The 18,654-nt window shown below is 49.7% G+C and overlaps 1 protein-coding gene across 1 annotated transcript; it reads left to right on the top strand.

Annotated features, from left to right (window-relative positions):
- Positions 1 to 295: 295 nt before the first annotated feature.
- LOC121273555 (beta-crystallin A3-2-like) lies at positions 296 to 3,975 on the top strand (the record flags this gene model as incomplete). The annotated part of the gene is made up of 3 exons (XM_041180728.1): positions 296 to 437; positions 938 to 1,080; positions 3,828 to 3,975. Coding segments are annotated over 3 exons (433 nt in total), but the record flags the coding sequence as incomplete, so codon positions are not given.
- Positions 3,976 to 18,654: the final 14,679 nt, after the last annotated feature.

Here is an 18,654-nt window from a genome sequence, read left to right as displayed (position 1 = left end):
TTAGACTGGGTGGGATATTAAAGGGTGCGGGGAGTGAGGGGGAGAGTGGGATTAGACTGGGTGGGATATTAAAGGGTGCACGGGGAGTGAGGGGGAGAGTGGGATTAGACTGGGTGGGATATTAAAGTGCACGGGGAGTGAGGGGGAGAGTGGGAATAGACTGAACCACAATGAGATCAGCCATGATGTTTTTGATGGATGAAGCAGCCTCGATGGGCTGAATGACTCCCTCCTGCTCCTGTTTCTTGTGCTCTGATACCTGGGACAATGTTTGATGCCCTTGCTCCTCTTTCAGATGGGTGGGATATGAACACCACGGCTTTGAAGGTCAGCAGTTTATCCTTGAAAGGGGCGAATATTCCCGATGGGAGGCCTGGAGTGGGAGTATCTCCTACCATGTGGAATGGATGATGTCCTTCAGACCCATCTACTGTGCGGTAGGTCACGTCCAGGTGCTCGAGGCTGGGCTCAGGGTCACTGTCGGGGGGCGCGGAGTGTGGGGGGGTAGGGTCAATATCAGGGTCAGGGTCGGAGTTCAGCTTGGCGGGGGTCACGTTTGCATTTGCAGTTGAGTTTCCAATTGGGGTCAGGGTTTGGTTCCGGGTCGTGATCCGAATTGGGGTCAGTCTTCGTGTCACAGTCACTGTCCAGGTCCGGTTCCGGCATTGAGGTCAGGTTTGTTCCTGCCCGACAGAGACCCCCAGCGGGGAGGGGGGGGGGAGAAGTTCCGGAAAGTTCCACCTGAAGGAATTCAGGGCGATGAGTGAGGGCAAGGGGCAGGTCAAAGGGGTAGCACCGGGTCAGGGTGTGGCCAGGGATTGGGCATCAGTATGAGGTCAGTGAGTGGGGACGGAGGTCGGGGTGGGGTCAGTGAGCGGGGTCGGAGGTCACGGCCGGGTCAGTGAAGGTAGGGTTCTGACTCTCGCGTTTCTGACAGAGCCACTCGGACTCTCACATGGAAATCTATGAACGTGAGAACTTCGTGGGGCGTCATGAATATCTTTGCGAAGACTACCCATCCCTACAAGCCATGGGCTGGAACAACAACTACGTAGGGTCCATGGTGGTTAAGAATGGAGCGTAAGTACCAGCTCCTCTGCTTCGATCGCTTCCGTAAGTATGTGAAGAGAAAGAGATTAGCAAAGACAAACAACCCCTTACAGACCAAAACAGGGGGGGGGGGGAACGTTACAGTGAAGAGCAAAGGAATTGGCTGAAGAATTGAAGAATTGAACTGATAATCCACACCCCCAGAGTCTGATAATCCACACCCCCACAGTCTGATAATCCACACCCCCACAGTCTGATAATCCACACCCCCACAGTCTGATAATCCACACCCCCACAGTCTGATAATCCAAGCCCCCAGGCTCTGATAATCCACACCACCACAGTCTGATAATCCACACCCCCAGGGACTGATAATCCACACCCCCACAGTCTGATAATCCACACCCCCACAGTCTGATAATCCACACCCCCACAGTCTGATAATCCACACCCCAGGGTCTGATAATCCACACCCCCACAGTCTGATAATACACACCCCCACAGTCTGATAATCCACACCCCCAGGGTCTGATAATCCACACCCCCAGGGTCTGATAATCCACACCCCCACAGTCTGATAATCCACACCCCCACAGTCTGATAATCCACACTCCCAGGGTCAGATAATCCACATCCCCACAGTCTGATAATCCACACCCCCACAGTCTGATAATCCACACCCTCACAGTCTGATAATCCACACCCCCACAGTCTGATAATCCACACCCCCACAGTCTGATAATCCACACTCCCAGGCTCTGATAATCCACACCCCCACAGTCTGATAATCCACACCCCTAGGGTCTGATAATCCACACCCCCAGGGTCTGATAATCCACACTCCCACAGTCTGATAATCCACACCCCCACAGTCTGATAATCCACACCCCCAGGCACTGATAATCCACACCCCCACAGTCTGATAATCCACACCCCTAGGGTCTGATAATCCACACTCCCACAGTCTGATAATCCACACCCCCAGGGTCTGATAATCCACACCCCCACAGTCTGATAATCCACACCCCTAGGGTCTGATAATCCACACCCCCACAGTCTGATAATCCACAGCTCCACAGTCTGATAATCCACACCCCCAGGGTCTGCTAATCCACACCCCAGGGTCTGATAATCCACACTCCCTCAGTCTGATAATCCACACCTCCACAGTCTGATAATCCACACCCCCAGGGTCTGATAATCCACACCCCCACAGTCTGATAATCCACACCCCCACAGTCTGATAATCCACACCCCCACAGTCTGATAATCCACACCTCCACAGTCTGATAATCCACACCCCCAATGTCTGATAATCCACACCCCCAGGGTCTGATAATCCACACCCCCACAGTCTGATAATCCACACCCCCACAGTCTGATAATCCACACCCCCACAGTCTGATAATCCACACCCCCACAGTCTGATAATCCACACCCCCACAGTCTGATAATCCACACCCCCAGGGTCTGATAATCCACACCCCCACATTCTGATAATCCACAGCCCCAGGGTCTGATAATCCACACCCCAGGGTCTGATAATCCACACCCCCACAGTCTGATAATCCACACCCCCACAGTCTGATAATCCACACCCCCACAGTCTGATAATCCACACCCCCAGGGTCTGATAATCCACGCTCCAGGTTCTGATAATCCACACCCCCACAGTCTGATAATCCACACCCCCAGGGTCTGATAATCCACACCCCCACAGTCTGTTAATCTACACCCCCACAGTCTGATAATCCACACCCCCAGGTCTGATAATCCACACTCCCACAGTCTGATAATCCACACCCCCACAGTCTGATAATCCACACCCCCACATTCTGATAATCCACACCCCCACAGTCTGATAATCCACACCCCCACAGTCTGATAATCCACACCCCCAGGGTCTGATAATCCACACCCCCAGGGTCTGATAATCCACACCCCCACAGTCTGATAATCCACACCCCCACAGTTTGATAATCCACACCCCCACATTCTGATAATCCACACCCCAGGGTCTGATAATCCACACCCCCACATTCTGATAATCCACACCCCCACAGTCTGATAATCCACAGCCCCAGGGTCTGATAATCCACACCCCCACAGTCTGATAATCCACACCCCCAGGGTCTAATAATCCACACCCCCACATTCTGATAATCCACACTCCCACAGTCTGATAATCCACACCCCCACAGTCTGATAATCCACACCCCCACAGTCTGATAATCCACACTCCCAGGGTCTGATAATCCACACCCCCACAGTCTGATAATCCACACCCCCAGGGTCTGATAATCCACACCCCCACAGTCTGATAATCCACACCCCCACAGTCTGATAATCCACACCCCCAGGGTCTGATAATCCACACCCCCACAGTCTGATAATCCACACCCCCACAGTCTCATAATCCACACCCCAAGGGTCTGATATTCCACATCCCCAGGAACTGATAATCCACATTCCCAGGACACTAAAGGAAGTGGCCATGTGAATATTGGACAGTTGCGTTGTCAGTGAGTTGTCTCCTTCCACCAACCCCAGGGTGAAAGGTCAGTGAGTGACCCCATCCACCACCCACAGGGTGAAAGGTCAGTGAATGTCTCCTTCCACCAATCCCAGGGTGACAGGTCATGTGAGTGACCAACTGTCTGTCACAGAACCAAAAGAGTGAAAGGTCAGCCTCTGAACCGTGCAGTCTCGGGGCTGAAAGGTGAAGGGTTATATTGTGAACTGTTTAACAATCCTCTCTCCTTTACCCTCTCCTGCAGGTGGGTATGCTATCAGTTCCCAGGATACCGTGGGTATCAGTACATCATGGAATATGATCGTCACTGCGGAGAGTTTAAACACTGGAAACAGTGGGGGACCCACAGTCCAACATCACAGATCCAATCCATCCGGAGGATTATACACTGAGTGCCCTTACCCAACATCAGCAAGAAATCTGCTGCTTTTAATCACAACTCAATAAAGGAGTTTTCTTATCAAATCTTCGTCAATCATTATTTCGAAAGATTGATTGCGGGAGCGGAGAGAGAATACTAATATCCCTGAGGGACACAGAAAGATGTCTCCTAACGGAGAGAGTCTCCATCTTTAAACAGGGTCCCCGACAGAGAGACTCCCTCTTTAAACAGGGTCTCCGAAAGAGAGACTCCCTCTTTAAACAATGTCCCCGACAGAGAGACTCCCTCTTCAAACAGGTTCCCTGATAGAGAGACTCCTTCTTTAAACAGGGTCGATCATGGATAGACTCCCTCTTCAAACAGTGTCCAGAACAGAGAGACTCCCTTATTAAACAGGGTCCCTGACAGACAGACTCCCTTTTTCAATAGGGTCCCTTAAGGAGAGACTCCCTCTTTAAACAGGGTCCCTGATGAAGAGACTCCCTCTTTAAACAGGGTCTCTAACATAGAGACTACGTCTTTAAACAGGGTCCCTAACAGAGAGACTCCATCTTAAAACAGGGTCCATGACAGAGATGCTCCCTCTTTAAATGCTCCCGGACAGAGAGATCCATTCTTTAAACTGTGTCCCTGAAAAAGAGACTCCCTCTTTAAACAGGGTCCCGACAGAGAGAATCCCTCTTTAAATAGGGTCCACGACAGACAGACTCCCTCTTCAAACAGTGTCAAGAACAGAGAGACGCCCTCTGTAAACAGGGTACCTGACAGAGAGACTCCAACTTTAAACAGACTCCCCGAGAGATAGACTCCCTCTTTAAACATGATCCCCGAAGGATAGGCTCCCTCTTTAAAAAGGGTCCAGAACAGAGAGACTCCATCTTTAAACTTAGTCCCTGACAGAGAGACTCCCTTTTTAAACAGGGTCTCAGACAGAGAGACTCCCTCTTTAAACAGGGTCCCTGACAGAGAGACTCCCTCTTTAAACAGTGTCCCCAACAGAGAGACTCCCTCTTTAAACAGGGTCCCTGACAGAGAGACTCCCTCTTTCAACAGGGTCCCTGACAGAGAGACTCCATCTTTAAACAGGGTCCCTTATGGAGAGAGTCCCTCTTTAAATAGGGTCCACATCAGAGAGATTCCCTCTTTACACAGAGTCCCCGACGGATAGACACCCCGTTTAAGCAGGGTCCCTGACGGAGAGAATCCCTCTTTAAACAGGGTCCCCTGACAGAGAGACTCCCTCTTTACACAAAGTCCCCGAAGGAGAGACTCCCTCTTTAAACAGGGTTCTTGACAGAGAGACGCCCTCTTTAAACAGGGTCCCTGACAGAGAGACTCCTCTTTAAACAGGGTTCTTGACAGAGAGACGCCCTCTTTAAACATGGTCCCCGACAGAGAGACTCCATCTTTAAATAGGGTCCCTGATAGAGAGACTCCCTCTTTAAACCAGGTCGTCAACAGAGAGTCTCCCTCTTTAAGCAGGGTCCCCGACAGGGAGACTCCCTCTTTAAACAGGTTCCTTGATGGAGAGACTCCCTCTTTAAACAGGTTCCCCGACAGAGAGACTCCCTCTTTACAAAGGGTCCTTGATGGAGAGACTCCCTATTTAAACAGGGTCCCTGATAGAGAGACTCCCTCTTTAAACAGGGTCCCCGACAGAGAGACTCCCTCTTTAAAAAGGGTCCCTGACAGAGAGACAACCTCTTTAAACAGGGTCCCTGACAGAGAGACTCCCTCTTTAAACAGGATCTCTGAGAGAGAGATTCACTCTTTAAACAGAGTCCCTTACAGATAGACTCCCTCTTTAAACAGCGTCCCAGACACAGAGACTCCCTCTTTAGACAGGTTTCCTGACAGAATCCCTCTTAAAACAGGGTCCAGAACAGAGTGACTCCCTCTTTAAAAATGGTCCTTGACAGAGAGACTCCCTCTTTAAACAGGTTCGATGACAGAGAGACTCCCTCTTTAAACAGGTTCGCTGACAGAGAGACTCCTTCTTTAAACAGCGTCCCCGACAGAGAGACTCCCTCTTTAAACTGTGTCCCTAGTATAGAGAATCACTCTTTTAACAGGGTCCCTGACAGAGAGACTGCCTCTTTAAACAGTGTCCCCGACAGAGAGACTCCATCTTCAAACAGGGACCCCGACAGGGAGACTACCTCTTTAAACAGGGTCCTTCATGGAGAGACTCCCTCTTTAAATAGGGTTCATGATAGCGAGACACCCTCTTTAGACAGGGTCCCCGAAGGAGAGACTCCCTCTTCAAACAGGTTCCCAGACAGAGAGACTCCCTCTTTAGACTGGTTTCCTGACATAGAGACACCCTCTTTAAACAGGTTCGCTGACAGAGAGACTCCCTCTTTAAAAATTTTCCTTGACAGGGAGACTACCTCTTTAAACAGGATCCTTCATGGAGAGACTTCCTCTTTAAATAGGGTCCCTGACACTGAGACTGGGTGGGATATTAAAGGGTGTGGGGAGTGAGGGGGAGAGTTGGATTAGACTGGGTGGGATATTAAAGGGTGTGGAGTGAGGGGGAGATTGGGATTAGACTGGGTGGGATATTAAAGGGTGTGTGGAGTGAGGGGGAGAGTGGGATTAGACTGGGTGGGATATTAAAGGGTGCGGGGAGTGAGGGGGAGAGTGGGATTAGACTGGGTGGGATATTAAAGGGTGCGGGGAGTGAGGGGGAGTGTGGGATTAGACTGGGTGGGATATTAAAGGGTGCGGGGAGTGAGGGGGAGAGTGGGATTAGACTGGGTGGGATATTAAAGGGTGCGGGGAGTGAGGGGGAGAGTGGGATTAGACTGGGTGGGATATTAAAGGGTGTGGGGAGTGAGGGGGAGAGTGGGATTAGACTGGGTGGGATATTAAAGGGTGCGGGGAGTGAGGGGGAGAGTGGGATTAGACTGGGTGGGATATTAAAGTGCACGGGGAGTGAGGGGGAGAGTGGGATTAGACTGGGTGGGAAATTAAAGGGTGTGGGGAGTGAGGGGGAGAGTGGGATTAGACTGGGTGGGATATTAAAGTGCACGGGGAGTGATAATCCACAGTCTGATAATCCACACCCCCAGGGTCTGATAATCCACACCCCCAGGGTCTGATAATCCACACTCCCACAGTCTGATAATCCACACCCCCACATTCTGATAATCCACACCCCGACAGTCTGATAATCCACACCCCCACAGTCTGATAATCCACACCCCCAGGGTCTGATAATCCACACCCGCAGTGTCGGATAATCCACACCCCCACAGTCTGATAATCCACACCCCCACAGTCTGATAATCCACACCTCCACAGTCTGATAATCCACACCCCCAGGGTCTGATAATCCACACCCCCACAGTCTGATAATCCACACCCCCACAGTCTGATAATCCACACCCCCAGGGTCTGATAATCCAAACCCCCAGGGTCTGATAATCCACGCTCCAGGTTCTGATAATCCACACCCCCAGGGTCTGATAATCCACACCCCCACAGTCTGTTAATCTACACCCCCACAGTCTGATAATCCACACCCCCAGGTCTGATAATCCACACTCCCACAGTCTGATAATCCACACCCCCACAGTCTGATAATCCACACCCCCACATTCTGATAATCCACACCCCCACAGTCTGATAATCCACACCCCCAGGTCTGATAATCCACACCCCCACAGTCTAATAATCCACACTCCCACAGTCTGATAATCCACACCCCCACAGTCTGATAATCCACACCCCCAGGGTCTGATAATCCACACCCCCACAGTCTAATAATCCACACTCCCACAGTCTGATAATCCACACCCCCACAGTCTAATAATCCACACTCCCACAGTCTGATAATCCACACCCCCACAGTCTGATAATCCACACCCCCAGGGTCTGATAATCCACACCCCCACAGTCTGATAATCCACACCCCCACAGTCTGATAATCCACACCCGCACAGTTTGATAATCCACACCCCCACAGTCTGATAATCCACACCTGCACAGTTTGATAATCCACACCCCCACTTTCTGATAATCCACACCCCCACAGTCTGATAATCCACACCCCCGGGGTCTGATAATCCACACCCCCACAGTCTGATAATCCACACCCCCAGGGTCTGATAATCCACACCCCCACAGTCTGATAATCCACACCCCCACAGTTTGATAATCCACACCCCCACATTCTGATAATCCACACCCCCACAGTCTCATAATCCACACCCCCAGGGTCTGATAATCCACACCCCCACAGTCTGATAATCCACACCCCCACAGTTTGATAATCCACACCCCCACATTCTGATAATCCACACCCCCACAGTCTGATAATCCACACCCCCAGGGTCTGATAATCCACACCCCCACAGTCTGATAATCCACCCTCCCAGGGTCTGATAATCCACACCCCCACAGTCTGATAATCCACACCCCCACAGTCTGATAATCCACACCCCCACAGTCTGATAATCCACACCCCCACAGTCTCATAATCCACACCCCAAGGGTCTGATATTCCACATCCCCAGGAACTGATAATCCACATTCCCAGGACACTAAAGGAAGTGGCCATGTGAATATTGGACAGTTGCGTTGTCAGTGAGTTGTCTCCTTCCACCAACCCCAGGGTGAAAGGTCAGTGAGTGACCCCATCCACCACCCACAGGGTGAAAGGTCAGTGAATGTCTCCTTCCACCAATCCCAGGGTGACAGGTCATGTGAGTGACCAACTGTCTGTCACAGAACCAAAAGAGTGAAAGGTCAGCCTCTGAACCGTGCAGTCTCGGGGCTGAAAGGTGAAGGGTTATATTGTGAACTGTTTAACAATCCTCTCTCCTTTACCCTCTCCTGCAGGTGGGTATGCTATCAGTTCCCAGGATACCGTGGGTATCAGTACATCATGGAATATGATCGTCACTGCGGAGAGTTTAAACACTGGAAACAGTGGGGGACCCACAGTCCAACATCACAGATCCAATCCATCCGGAGGATTATACACTGAGTGCCCTTACCCAACATCAGCAAGAAATCTGCTGCTTTTAATCACAACTCAATAAAGGAGTTTTCTTATCAAATCTTCGTCAATCATTATTTCGAAAGATTGATTGCGGGAGCGGAGAGAGAATACTAATATCCCTGAGGGACACAGAAAGATGTCTCCCAACGGAGAGAGTCTCCATCTTTAAACAGGGTCCCCGACAGAGAGACTCCCTCTTTAAACAGGGTCTCCGAAAGAGAGACTCCCTCTTTAAACAATGTCCCCGACAGAGAGACTCCCTCTTCAAACAGGTTCCCTGATAGAGAGACTCCTTCTTTAAACAGGGTCGATCATGGATAGACTCCCTCTTCAAACAGTGTCCAGAACAGAGAGACTCCCTTATTAAACAGGGTCCCTTAAGGACAGACTCCCTTTTTCAATAGGGTCCCTTAAGGAGAGACTCCCTCTTTAAACAGGGTCCCTGATGAAGAGACTCCCTCTTTAAACAGGGTCTCTAACATAGAGACTACGTCTTTAAACAGGGTCCCTAACAGAGAGACTCCATCTTAAAACAGGGTCCATGACAGAGATGCTCCCTCTTTAAATGCTCCCGGACAGAGAGATTCATTCTTTAAACTGTGTCCCTGAAAAAGAGACTCCCTCTTTAAACAGGGTCCCGACAGAGAGAATCCCTCTTTAAATAGGGTCCACGACAGACAGACTCCCTCTTCAAACAGTGTCAAGAACAGAGAGACGCCCTCTGTAAACAGGGTACCTGACAGAGAGACTCCAACTTTAAACAGACTCCCCGAGAGATAGACTCCCTCTTTAAACATGATCCCCGAAGGATAGGCTCCCTCTTTAAAAAGGGTCCAGAACAGAGAGACTCCATCTTTAAACTTAGTCCCTGACAGAGAGACTCCCTTTTTAAACAGGGTCTCAGACAGAGAGACTCCCTCTTTAAACAGGGTCCCTGACAGAGAGACTCCCTCTTTAAACAGCGTCCCCAACAGAGAGACTCCCTCTTTAAACAGGGTCCCTGACAGAGAGACTCCCTCTTTCAACAGGGTCCCTGACAGAGAGACTCCATCTTTAAACAGGGTCCCTTATGGAGAGAGTCCCTCTTTAAATAGGGTCCACATCAGAGAGATTCCCTCTTTACACAGAGTCCCCGACGGATAGACACCCCGTTTAAGCAGGGTCCCTGACGGAGAGAATCCCTCTTTAAACAGGGTCCCTGACAGAGAGACTCCCTCTTTACACAAAGTCCCCGAAGGAGAGACTCCCTCTTTAAACAGGGTTCTTGACAGAGAGACGCCCTCTTTAAACAGGGTCCCTGACAGAGAGACTCCTCTTTAAACAGGGTTCTTGACAGAGAGACGCCCTCTTTAAACATGGTCCCCGACAGAGAGACTCCATCTTTAAATAGGGTCCCTGATAGAGAGACTCCCTCTTTAAACCAGGTCGTCAACAGAGAGTCTCCCTCTTTAAGCAGGGTCCCCGACAGGGAGACTCCCTCTTTAAACAGGTTCCTTGATGGAGAGACTCCCTCTTTAAACAGGTTCCCCGACAGAGAGACTCCCTCTTTACAAAGGGTCCTTGATGGAGAGACTCCCTATTTAAACAGGGTCCCTGATAGAGAGACTCCCTCTTTAAACAGGGTCCCCGACAGAGAGACTCCCTCTTTAAAAAGGGTCCCTGACAGAGAGACAACCTCTTTAAACAGGGTCCCTGACAGAGAGACTCCCTCTTTAAACAGGATCTCTGAGAGAGAGATTCACTCTTTAAACAGAGTCCCTTACAGATAGACTCCCTCTTTAAACAGCGTCCCAGACACAGAGACTCCCTCTTTAGACAGGTTTCCTGACAGAATCCCTCTTAAAACAGGGTCCAGAACAGAGTGACTCCCTCTTTAAAAATGGTCCTTGACAGAGAGACTCCCTCTTTAAACAGGTTCGATGACAGAGAGACTCCCTCTTTAAACAGGTTCGCTGACAGAGAGACTCCTTCTTTAAACAGCGTCCCCAACAGAGAGACTCCCTCTTTAAACTGTGTCCCTAGTATAGAGAATCACTCTTTTAACAGGGTCCCTGACAGAGAGACTGCCTCTTTAAACAGTGTCCCCGACAGAGAGACTCCATCTTCAAACAGGGACCCCGACAGGGAGACTACCTCTTTAAACAGGGTCCTTCATGGAGAGACTCCCTCTTTAAATAGGGTTCATGATAGCGAGACACCCTCTTTAGACAGGGTCCCCGAAGGAGAGACTCCCTCTTCAAACAGGTTCCCAGACAGAGAGACTCCCTCTTTAGACTGGTTTCCTGACATAGAGACACCCTCTTTAAACAGGTTCGCTGACAGAGAGACTCCCTCTTTAAAAATTTTCCTTGACAGGGAGACTACCTCTTTAAACAGGATCCTTCATGGAGAGACTTCCTCTTTAAATAGGGTCCCTGACACTGAGACTCCCTCTTTAAACAGACTCCATGACAGAGAGACTCCCTCTTTAAACATGGTCCCCGAAGGAGAGACTCCCTCTTTAAACATGGACCCGAAGGAGAGACTCCCTCTTTAAACTGGGTAGCAGACAGAGAGACTCCCTCTTTAAACAGGGTCCCTGACAGAGAGACTCCCTCTTTAAACAGGGTCCAGAACAGAGAGTCTCCCTTTTTAAACAGGGTCCCTCACAGAAAGACTCCATCTCTAAACAGGGTCCCTAACAGAGTGTCTGCGTCTTTAAACTGGGTCCCTGACAGGGGAAACTCCCTCTTTAGATAGAGTCCCTGACATAGATACGTCCTTTTTAAACAGGGTCCCCAACAGAGAGACTCCCTCATTAGACAGGGTCCCTGACAGAGAGACTCCCTCTTTAAACAGGGTCCCAGACAAAGAGATTCTCTCTTTAAACAGAGTCCCTCACAGATCGACACCCTTTTTAAACAGGGTCCCTGACAGAGAGAATCTCTCTTTAAACAGGGTCCCTGACAGAGAGACTCCTTATTTAGACGGGTTTCCTGACAGAGAGACTACCTCTTTAAAAATGGTCCTTGACAGAGAGACTCCCTCTTTAAACAGGTTCGCTGACAGAGAGACTTCCTCTTTAAACAGGGACCCCAACAAATAGACTCCCTCTTTTAACCGTGTCCCTGACATAGAGAATGACTCTTTTAACAGGGTCCCTGACAGAGAGACTGCCTCTTTAAACAGGGTCTCCGACCGAGAGACTCCATCTTTAAACAGGGTCCCGGACAGAGAGACTCCCTATTTAAACTGTGTCCCCGACAGGGAGGCTACAGCTTTAAACAGGGTCCTTAGTGTAGTGACTCCCGCTTTAAATAGGGTCCACGACAGCAAGACTCCCTCTTTAAACAGGGACCCCAACAGAGAGACTCCCTCTTCAAACAGTGTCCAGAACAGAGAGACTCCCTTTCTAAACAGGGTCCCTAACAGAGAGACTCCCTCTTTAAATTGGGTCCACGACAGAGAGACTCCCTCCTTAAACCGAGTCACTGATGGAGAGACTCCCTCTTTAAACAGGGTCCCCGACAGAGAGACTCCCTCTTTAAACAGGGTCCCTGACAGAGAGACTCCCTCTTTAAACAGGGTCCCTGACAGAGAGACTCCCTCTTTAAACAGGGTCCCTGACAGAGAGACTCCCTCATTAAACAGGGTCCCTGACAGAGAGACTCCCTCATTAAACAGGGTCCCCGACAGAGAGACTCCCTCTTTAAACAGGGTCCCTGACAGAGTGACTCCCTCTTTAAATGTGTTCCCAGACAGTGAGATTCACTCTTTAAACAGAGTCCCTTACAGATGGACTCCCTCTTTAAACAGGATCCCTGACAGAGATAGACCCTCTTTAAACAGGGTCCTTGAAAGAGAGACTGCCTCTTTATACAGTGTCCCTGATGGAGGGACTCCCTCTTTAAACAGGGTCCCAGACAGAGAGACTCCCTCTTTAGACGGATTTCCTGACAGAGAGACACCCTCTTTAAAAAATGGTCCTTGACAGAGCGACTCCCTCTTTAAACAGGTTCGCTGACAGAGAGACTCCCTCTTTAAACAGGGTCCCCGACAGAGAGACTTCCTTTTTAAACAGGGACCCGACAGACAGACTGCGTCTTTAAACCGTGTCCCTGACATAGAGAATGACTCTTTTAACAGGGTCCCTGACAGAGAGACTGCCTCTTCAAACAGGGGCCCCGACAGGGAGACTACCTCTTTAAACAGGGTCCTTCATGGAGAGACTCCCTCTTTAAACAGGATCCATGACAGCGAGACTCCCTCTTTAAACAGGATCCCTGACAGAGAGACTCCCTCTTTAAACAGGGTCCCTGACAGAGAGATGCCCTCTTTTAACAGGGTCCAGAACAGAGAGGTTCCCTCTTTAAACAGGGTAACCGAAACAGAGACGCCCTCTTTAAACAGGGTACCTGACAGAGAGACTCCCTCTTTAAACAGGGTCCAGAACAGAGAGTCTCCTTCTTTAAACAGAGTCCCTGAGAGAGAGTCTCCCTCTTTAAACATTGTCCCTGACAGAGAGACACCCTCTTTAAATAGGTTCCCCGACAGAGAGACTCCCTTCTTAAATAGGGTCTACGACAGAGAGACTCCCTCTTCAAACAGTGTCCAGAACAGTGAGACTCCCTCTCTAAACAGGATCCCTGACAGAGTGTCTCCATCTTTAAACAGGGTCCCTAACTGGTGAAACTCCCTCTTTAAATAGGGTCCCTGACAGAGAGACTCCCTCTTTAAATAGGGTCCACGACAGCGAGACACCCTCTTTAAACAGGGTCCCCAACAGAGAGACTCCCTCATTAAACAGGGCCCCTGACAGAGAGACTCCCTCTTTAATCATGGTCCAGAACAGAGAGACTGCCTCTTTAAACAGGGTCCCTGACAGAGAGACTCCCTCTTTAAACAGTGTCCCTGACAGAGAGACTCCCTCTTCAAATAGGGTCCACGACAAAGAGACACCCTTTTTAAACAGGGTCCCTGACAGAGAGACTCCCTCTTTATATAGGGTCCACGACAGAGAGACACCCTCTTTAAACAGGGTCCCTGACAGAGAGACTCCCTCTTTAAACAGGTTCCCAGACAGAGAGACTCCCTCTTTAAACAGGTTCCCAGACAGAGAGACTCCCTCTTTAGACTGGTTTCCTGACATAGAGACACCCTCTATGTCCCTTATGGAGAGACTCCCTCTTTAAACAGCGTCCCCGATAGAAAGATACCCTCTTCAAAGAGGGTCAACAACAGAGTGACTCCCTCTTGAAACAGGGTCCCTGACAGAGAGACTCCCTCTTTACACAGTGTCCAGAAGAGAGAGACTCCCTTTTTAAACAGGGTCCCTGACTGAGTAACTCCCTCTTTAAACAAGCTCCCAGACAGAGAGACTCACTCTTTAAACAAGCTCCCTGACAGAGAGACTCCCTTTTTAAACAGGGTCCCGGACAGAGAGACTCCCTCTTCAAACAGGATCCCTGATGGAGAGACTCCCTCTTTAAAGAGGGTCCAAAAGAGAGAGATTGCCTTTTTAAAGTGGGTCCCTGACAGTGTGACACCCTCTTTTAACAGGATCTCTGACAGAGAGACACCCTCTTTAAACAGGGTCCCTGACAGAGAGGCACCCTCTTTAAACAGGGTCCCCGACAGAGATTCCCTCTTTAAACAGTGTCACTGATAGAGAGACTCCCTCTTTAAACAGGGTCCCAGACAGAGAGAATCCCTCTTCAAACAGGGTCCCTGATGGAGAGACACCCTCTTTAAACAGGGTCCCAGACAGAGAGACTCCCTCTTTAAACAGGGCCCCTGACAGAGAGACTCCCTCTTTAAACAGGGTCCCAGACAGAGAGACTCCCTCTTTAAACATGTTCCCAGACAGAGAGACTCCCTCTTTAAACAAGGGTCCCCGATGGAGAGACTCCAGATCCTGGACAGAGAGGCTCTCTCGTTAAACAGGGTCCACAAGAGAGAGACTCCGAGCTTAAACAGGGTCCCTGACAGACAGACTCCCTCTTTAAACAGTGTCCCTGACAGAAATAGACACTCTTTAAACTGGGTCTCTGAAGGAGAGACTCCCTCTTTAAACAGGGTCCCTGACAAAGAGACTCACTTTTTAAACAAGGTCCCTTATGGAGAGACTCCCTCTTTAAACGGGGTCCCTGATGGAGAGACTCCCTCTTTAAACAGAATCCCTGAAAGAGGGATTCCATCTTTAAACAGGGTCCCTGACAGAGAGACTCCCTCTTTATATAGGGTCCACGACAGAGAGACACCCTCTTTAAACAGGGTCCCTGACAGAGAGACTCCCTCTTTAAACAGGTTCCCAGACAGAGAGACTCCCTCTTTAAACAGGTTCCCAGACAGAGAGACTCCCTCTTTAGACTGGTTTCCTGACATAGAGACACCCTCTATGTCCCTTATGGAGAGACTCCCTCTTTAAACAGCGTCCCCGATAGAAAGATACCCTCTTCAAAGAGGGTCAACAACAGAGTGACTCCCTCTTGAAACAGGGTCCCTGACAGAGAGACTCCCTCTTTACACAGTGTCCAGAAGAGAGAGACTCCCTTTTTAAACAGGGTCCCTGACTGAGTAACTCCCTCTTTAAACAAGCTCCCAGACAGAGAGACTCACTCTTTAAACAAGCTCCCTGACAGAGAGACTCCCTTTTTAAACAGGGTCCCGGACAGAGAGACTCCCTCTTCAAACAGGATCCCTGATGGAGAGACTCCCTCTTTAAAGAGGGTCCAAAAGAGAGAGATTGCCTTTTTAAAGTGGGTCCCTGACAGTGTGACACCCTCTTTTAACAGGATCTCTGACAGAGAGACACCCTCTTTAAACAGGGTCCCTGACAGAGAGGCACCCTCTTTAAACAGGGTCCCCGACAGAGATTCCCTCTTTAAACAGTGTCACTGATAGAGAGACTCCCTCTTTAAACAGGGTCCCAGACAGAGAGAATCCCTCTTCAAACAGGGTCCCTGATGGAGAGACACCCTCTTTAAACAGGGTCCCAGACAGAGAGACTCCCTCTTTAAACAGGGCCCCTGACAGAGAGACTCCCTCTTTAAACAGGGTCCCAGACAGAGAGACTCCCTCTTTAAACATGTTCCCAGACAGAGAGACTCCCTCTTTAAACAAGGGTCCCCGATGGAGAGACTCCAGATCCTGGACAGAGAGGCTCTCTCGTTAAACAGGGTCCACAAGAGAGAGACTCCGAGCTTAAACAGGGTCCCTGACAGACAGACTCCCTCTTTAAACAGTGTCCCTGACAGAAATAGACACTCTTTAAACTGGGTCTCTGAAGGAGAGACTCCCTCTTTAAACAGGGTCCCTGACAAAGAGACTCACTTTTTAAACAAGGTCCCTTATGGAGAGACTCCCTCTTTAAACGGGGTCCCTGATGGAGAGACTCCCTCTTTAAACAGAATCCCTGAAAGAGGGATTCCATCTTTAAACAGGGTCCCTGACAGAGAGACTCCCTCTTTAAACAGGTTCCCTGACAGACAGACTCCCTCTTTAAACAGTGTCCCTGACAGAGATAGACACTCTTTAAACTGGGTCTCTGAAGGAGAGACTCCCTCTTTAAACAGGGTCCCTGACAAAGAGACTCGCTTTTTAAACAAGGTCCCTTATGGAGAGACTCCCTCTTTAAACAGGGTCCCTGACAGAGAGACTCCCTCTTTAAACAGGTTCCCAGACAGAGAGACTCCCTCTTTAGACTGGTTTCCTGACATAGAGACACCCTCTATGTCCCTTATGGAGAGACTCCCTCTTTAAACAGCGTCCCCGATAGAAAGATACCCTCTTCAAAGAGGGTCAACAACAGAGTGACTCCCTCTTGAAACAGGGTCCCTGACAGAGAGACTCCCTCTTTACACAGTGTCCAGAAGAGAGAGACTCCCTTTTTAAACAGGGTCCCTGACTGAGTAACTCCCTCTTTAAACAAGCTCCCAGACAGAGAGACTCACTCTTTAAACAAGCTCCCTGACAGAGAGACTCCCTTTTTAAACAGGGTCCCGGACAGAGAGACTCCCTCTTCAAACAGGATCCCTGATGGAGAGACTCCCTCTTTAAAGAGGGTCCAAAAGAGAGAGATTGCCTTTTTAAAGTGGGTCCCTGACAGTGTGACACCCTCTTTTAACAGGATCTCTGACAGAGAGACACCCTCTTTAAACAGGGTCCCTGACAGAGAGGCACCCTCTTTAAACAGGGTCCCCGACAGAGATTCCCTCTTTAAACAGTGTCACTGATAGAGAGACTCCCTCTTTAAACAGGGTCCCAGACAGAGAGAATCCCTCTTCAAACAGGGTCCCTGATGGAGAGACACCCTCTTTAAACAGGGTCCCAGACAGAGAGACTCCCTCTTTAAACAGGGCCCCTGACAGAGAGACTCCCTCTTTAAACAGGGTCCCAGACAGAGAGACTCCCTCTTTAAACATGTTCCCAGACAGAGAGACTCCCTCTTTAAACAAGGGTCCCCGATGGAGAGACTCCAGATCCTGGACAGAGAGGCTCTCTCGTTAAACAGGGTCCACAAGAGAGAGACTCCGAGCTTAAACAGGGTCCCTGACAGACAGACTCCCTCTTTAAACAGTGTCCCTGACAGAAATAGACACTCTTTAAACTGGGTCTCTGAAGGAGAGACTCCCTCTTTAAACAGGGTCCCTGACAAAGAGACTCACTTTTTAAACAAGGTCCCTTATGGAGAGACTCCCTCTTTAAACGGGGTCCCTGATGGAGAGACTCCCTCTTTAAACAGAATCCCTGAAAGAGGGATTCCATCTTTAAACAGGGTCCCTGACAGAGAGACTCCCTCTTTATATAGGGTCCACGACAGAGAGACACCCTCTTTAAACAGGGTCCCTGACAGAGAGACTCCCTCTTTAAACAGGTTCCCAGACAGAGAGACTCCCTCTTTAAACAGGTTCCCAGACAGAGAGACTCCCTCTTTAGACTGGTTTCCTGACATAGAGACACCCTCTATGTCCCTTATGGAGAGACTCCCTCTTTAAACAGCGTCCCCGATAGAAAGATACCCTCTTCAAAGAGGGTCAACAACAGAGTGACTCCCTCTTGAAACAGGGTCCCTGACAGAGAGACTCCCTCTTTACACAGTGTCCAGAAGAGAGAGACTCCCTTTTTAAACAGGGTCCCTGACTGAGTAACTCCCTCTTTAAACAAGCTCCCAGACAGAGAGACTCACTCTTTAAACAAGCTCCCTGACAGAGAGACTCCCTTTTTAAACAGGGTCCCGGACAGAGAGACTCCCTCTTCAAACAGGATCCCTGATGGAGAGACTCCCTCTTTAAAGAGGGTCCAAAAGAGAGAGATTGCCTTTTTAAAGTGGGTCCCTGACAGTGTGACACCCTCTTTTAACAGGATCTCTGACAGAGAGACACCCTCTTTAAACAGGGTCCCTGACAGAGAGGCACCCTCTTTAAACAGGGTCCCCGACAGAGATTCCCTCTTTAAACAGTGTCACTGATAGAGAGACTCCCTCTTTAAACAGGGTCCCAGACAGAGAGAATCCCTCTTCAAACAGGGTCCCTGATGGAGAGACACCCTCTTTAAACAGGGTCCCAGACAGAGAGACTCCCTCTTTAAACAGGGCCCCTGACAGAGAGACTCCCTCTTTAAACAGGGTCCCAGACAGAGAGACTCCCTCTTTAAACATGTTCCCAGACAGAGAGACTCCCTCTTTAAACAAGGGTCCCCGAT

This window comes from Carcharodon carcharias (genome assembly GCF_017639515.1).
Source record: "Carcharodon carcharias isolate sCarCar2 chromosome 24 unlocalized genomic scaffold, sCarCar2.pri SUPER_24_unloc_6, whole genome shotgun sequence".
Classification (NCBI taxonomy): Eukaryota; Metazoa; Chordata; class Chondrichthyes; order Lamniformes; family Lamnidae; genus Carcharodon; species Carcharodon carcharias.
This window is presented reverse-complemented; position numbering and strand designations above follow the sequence as displayed.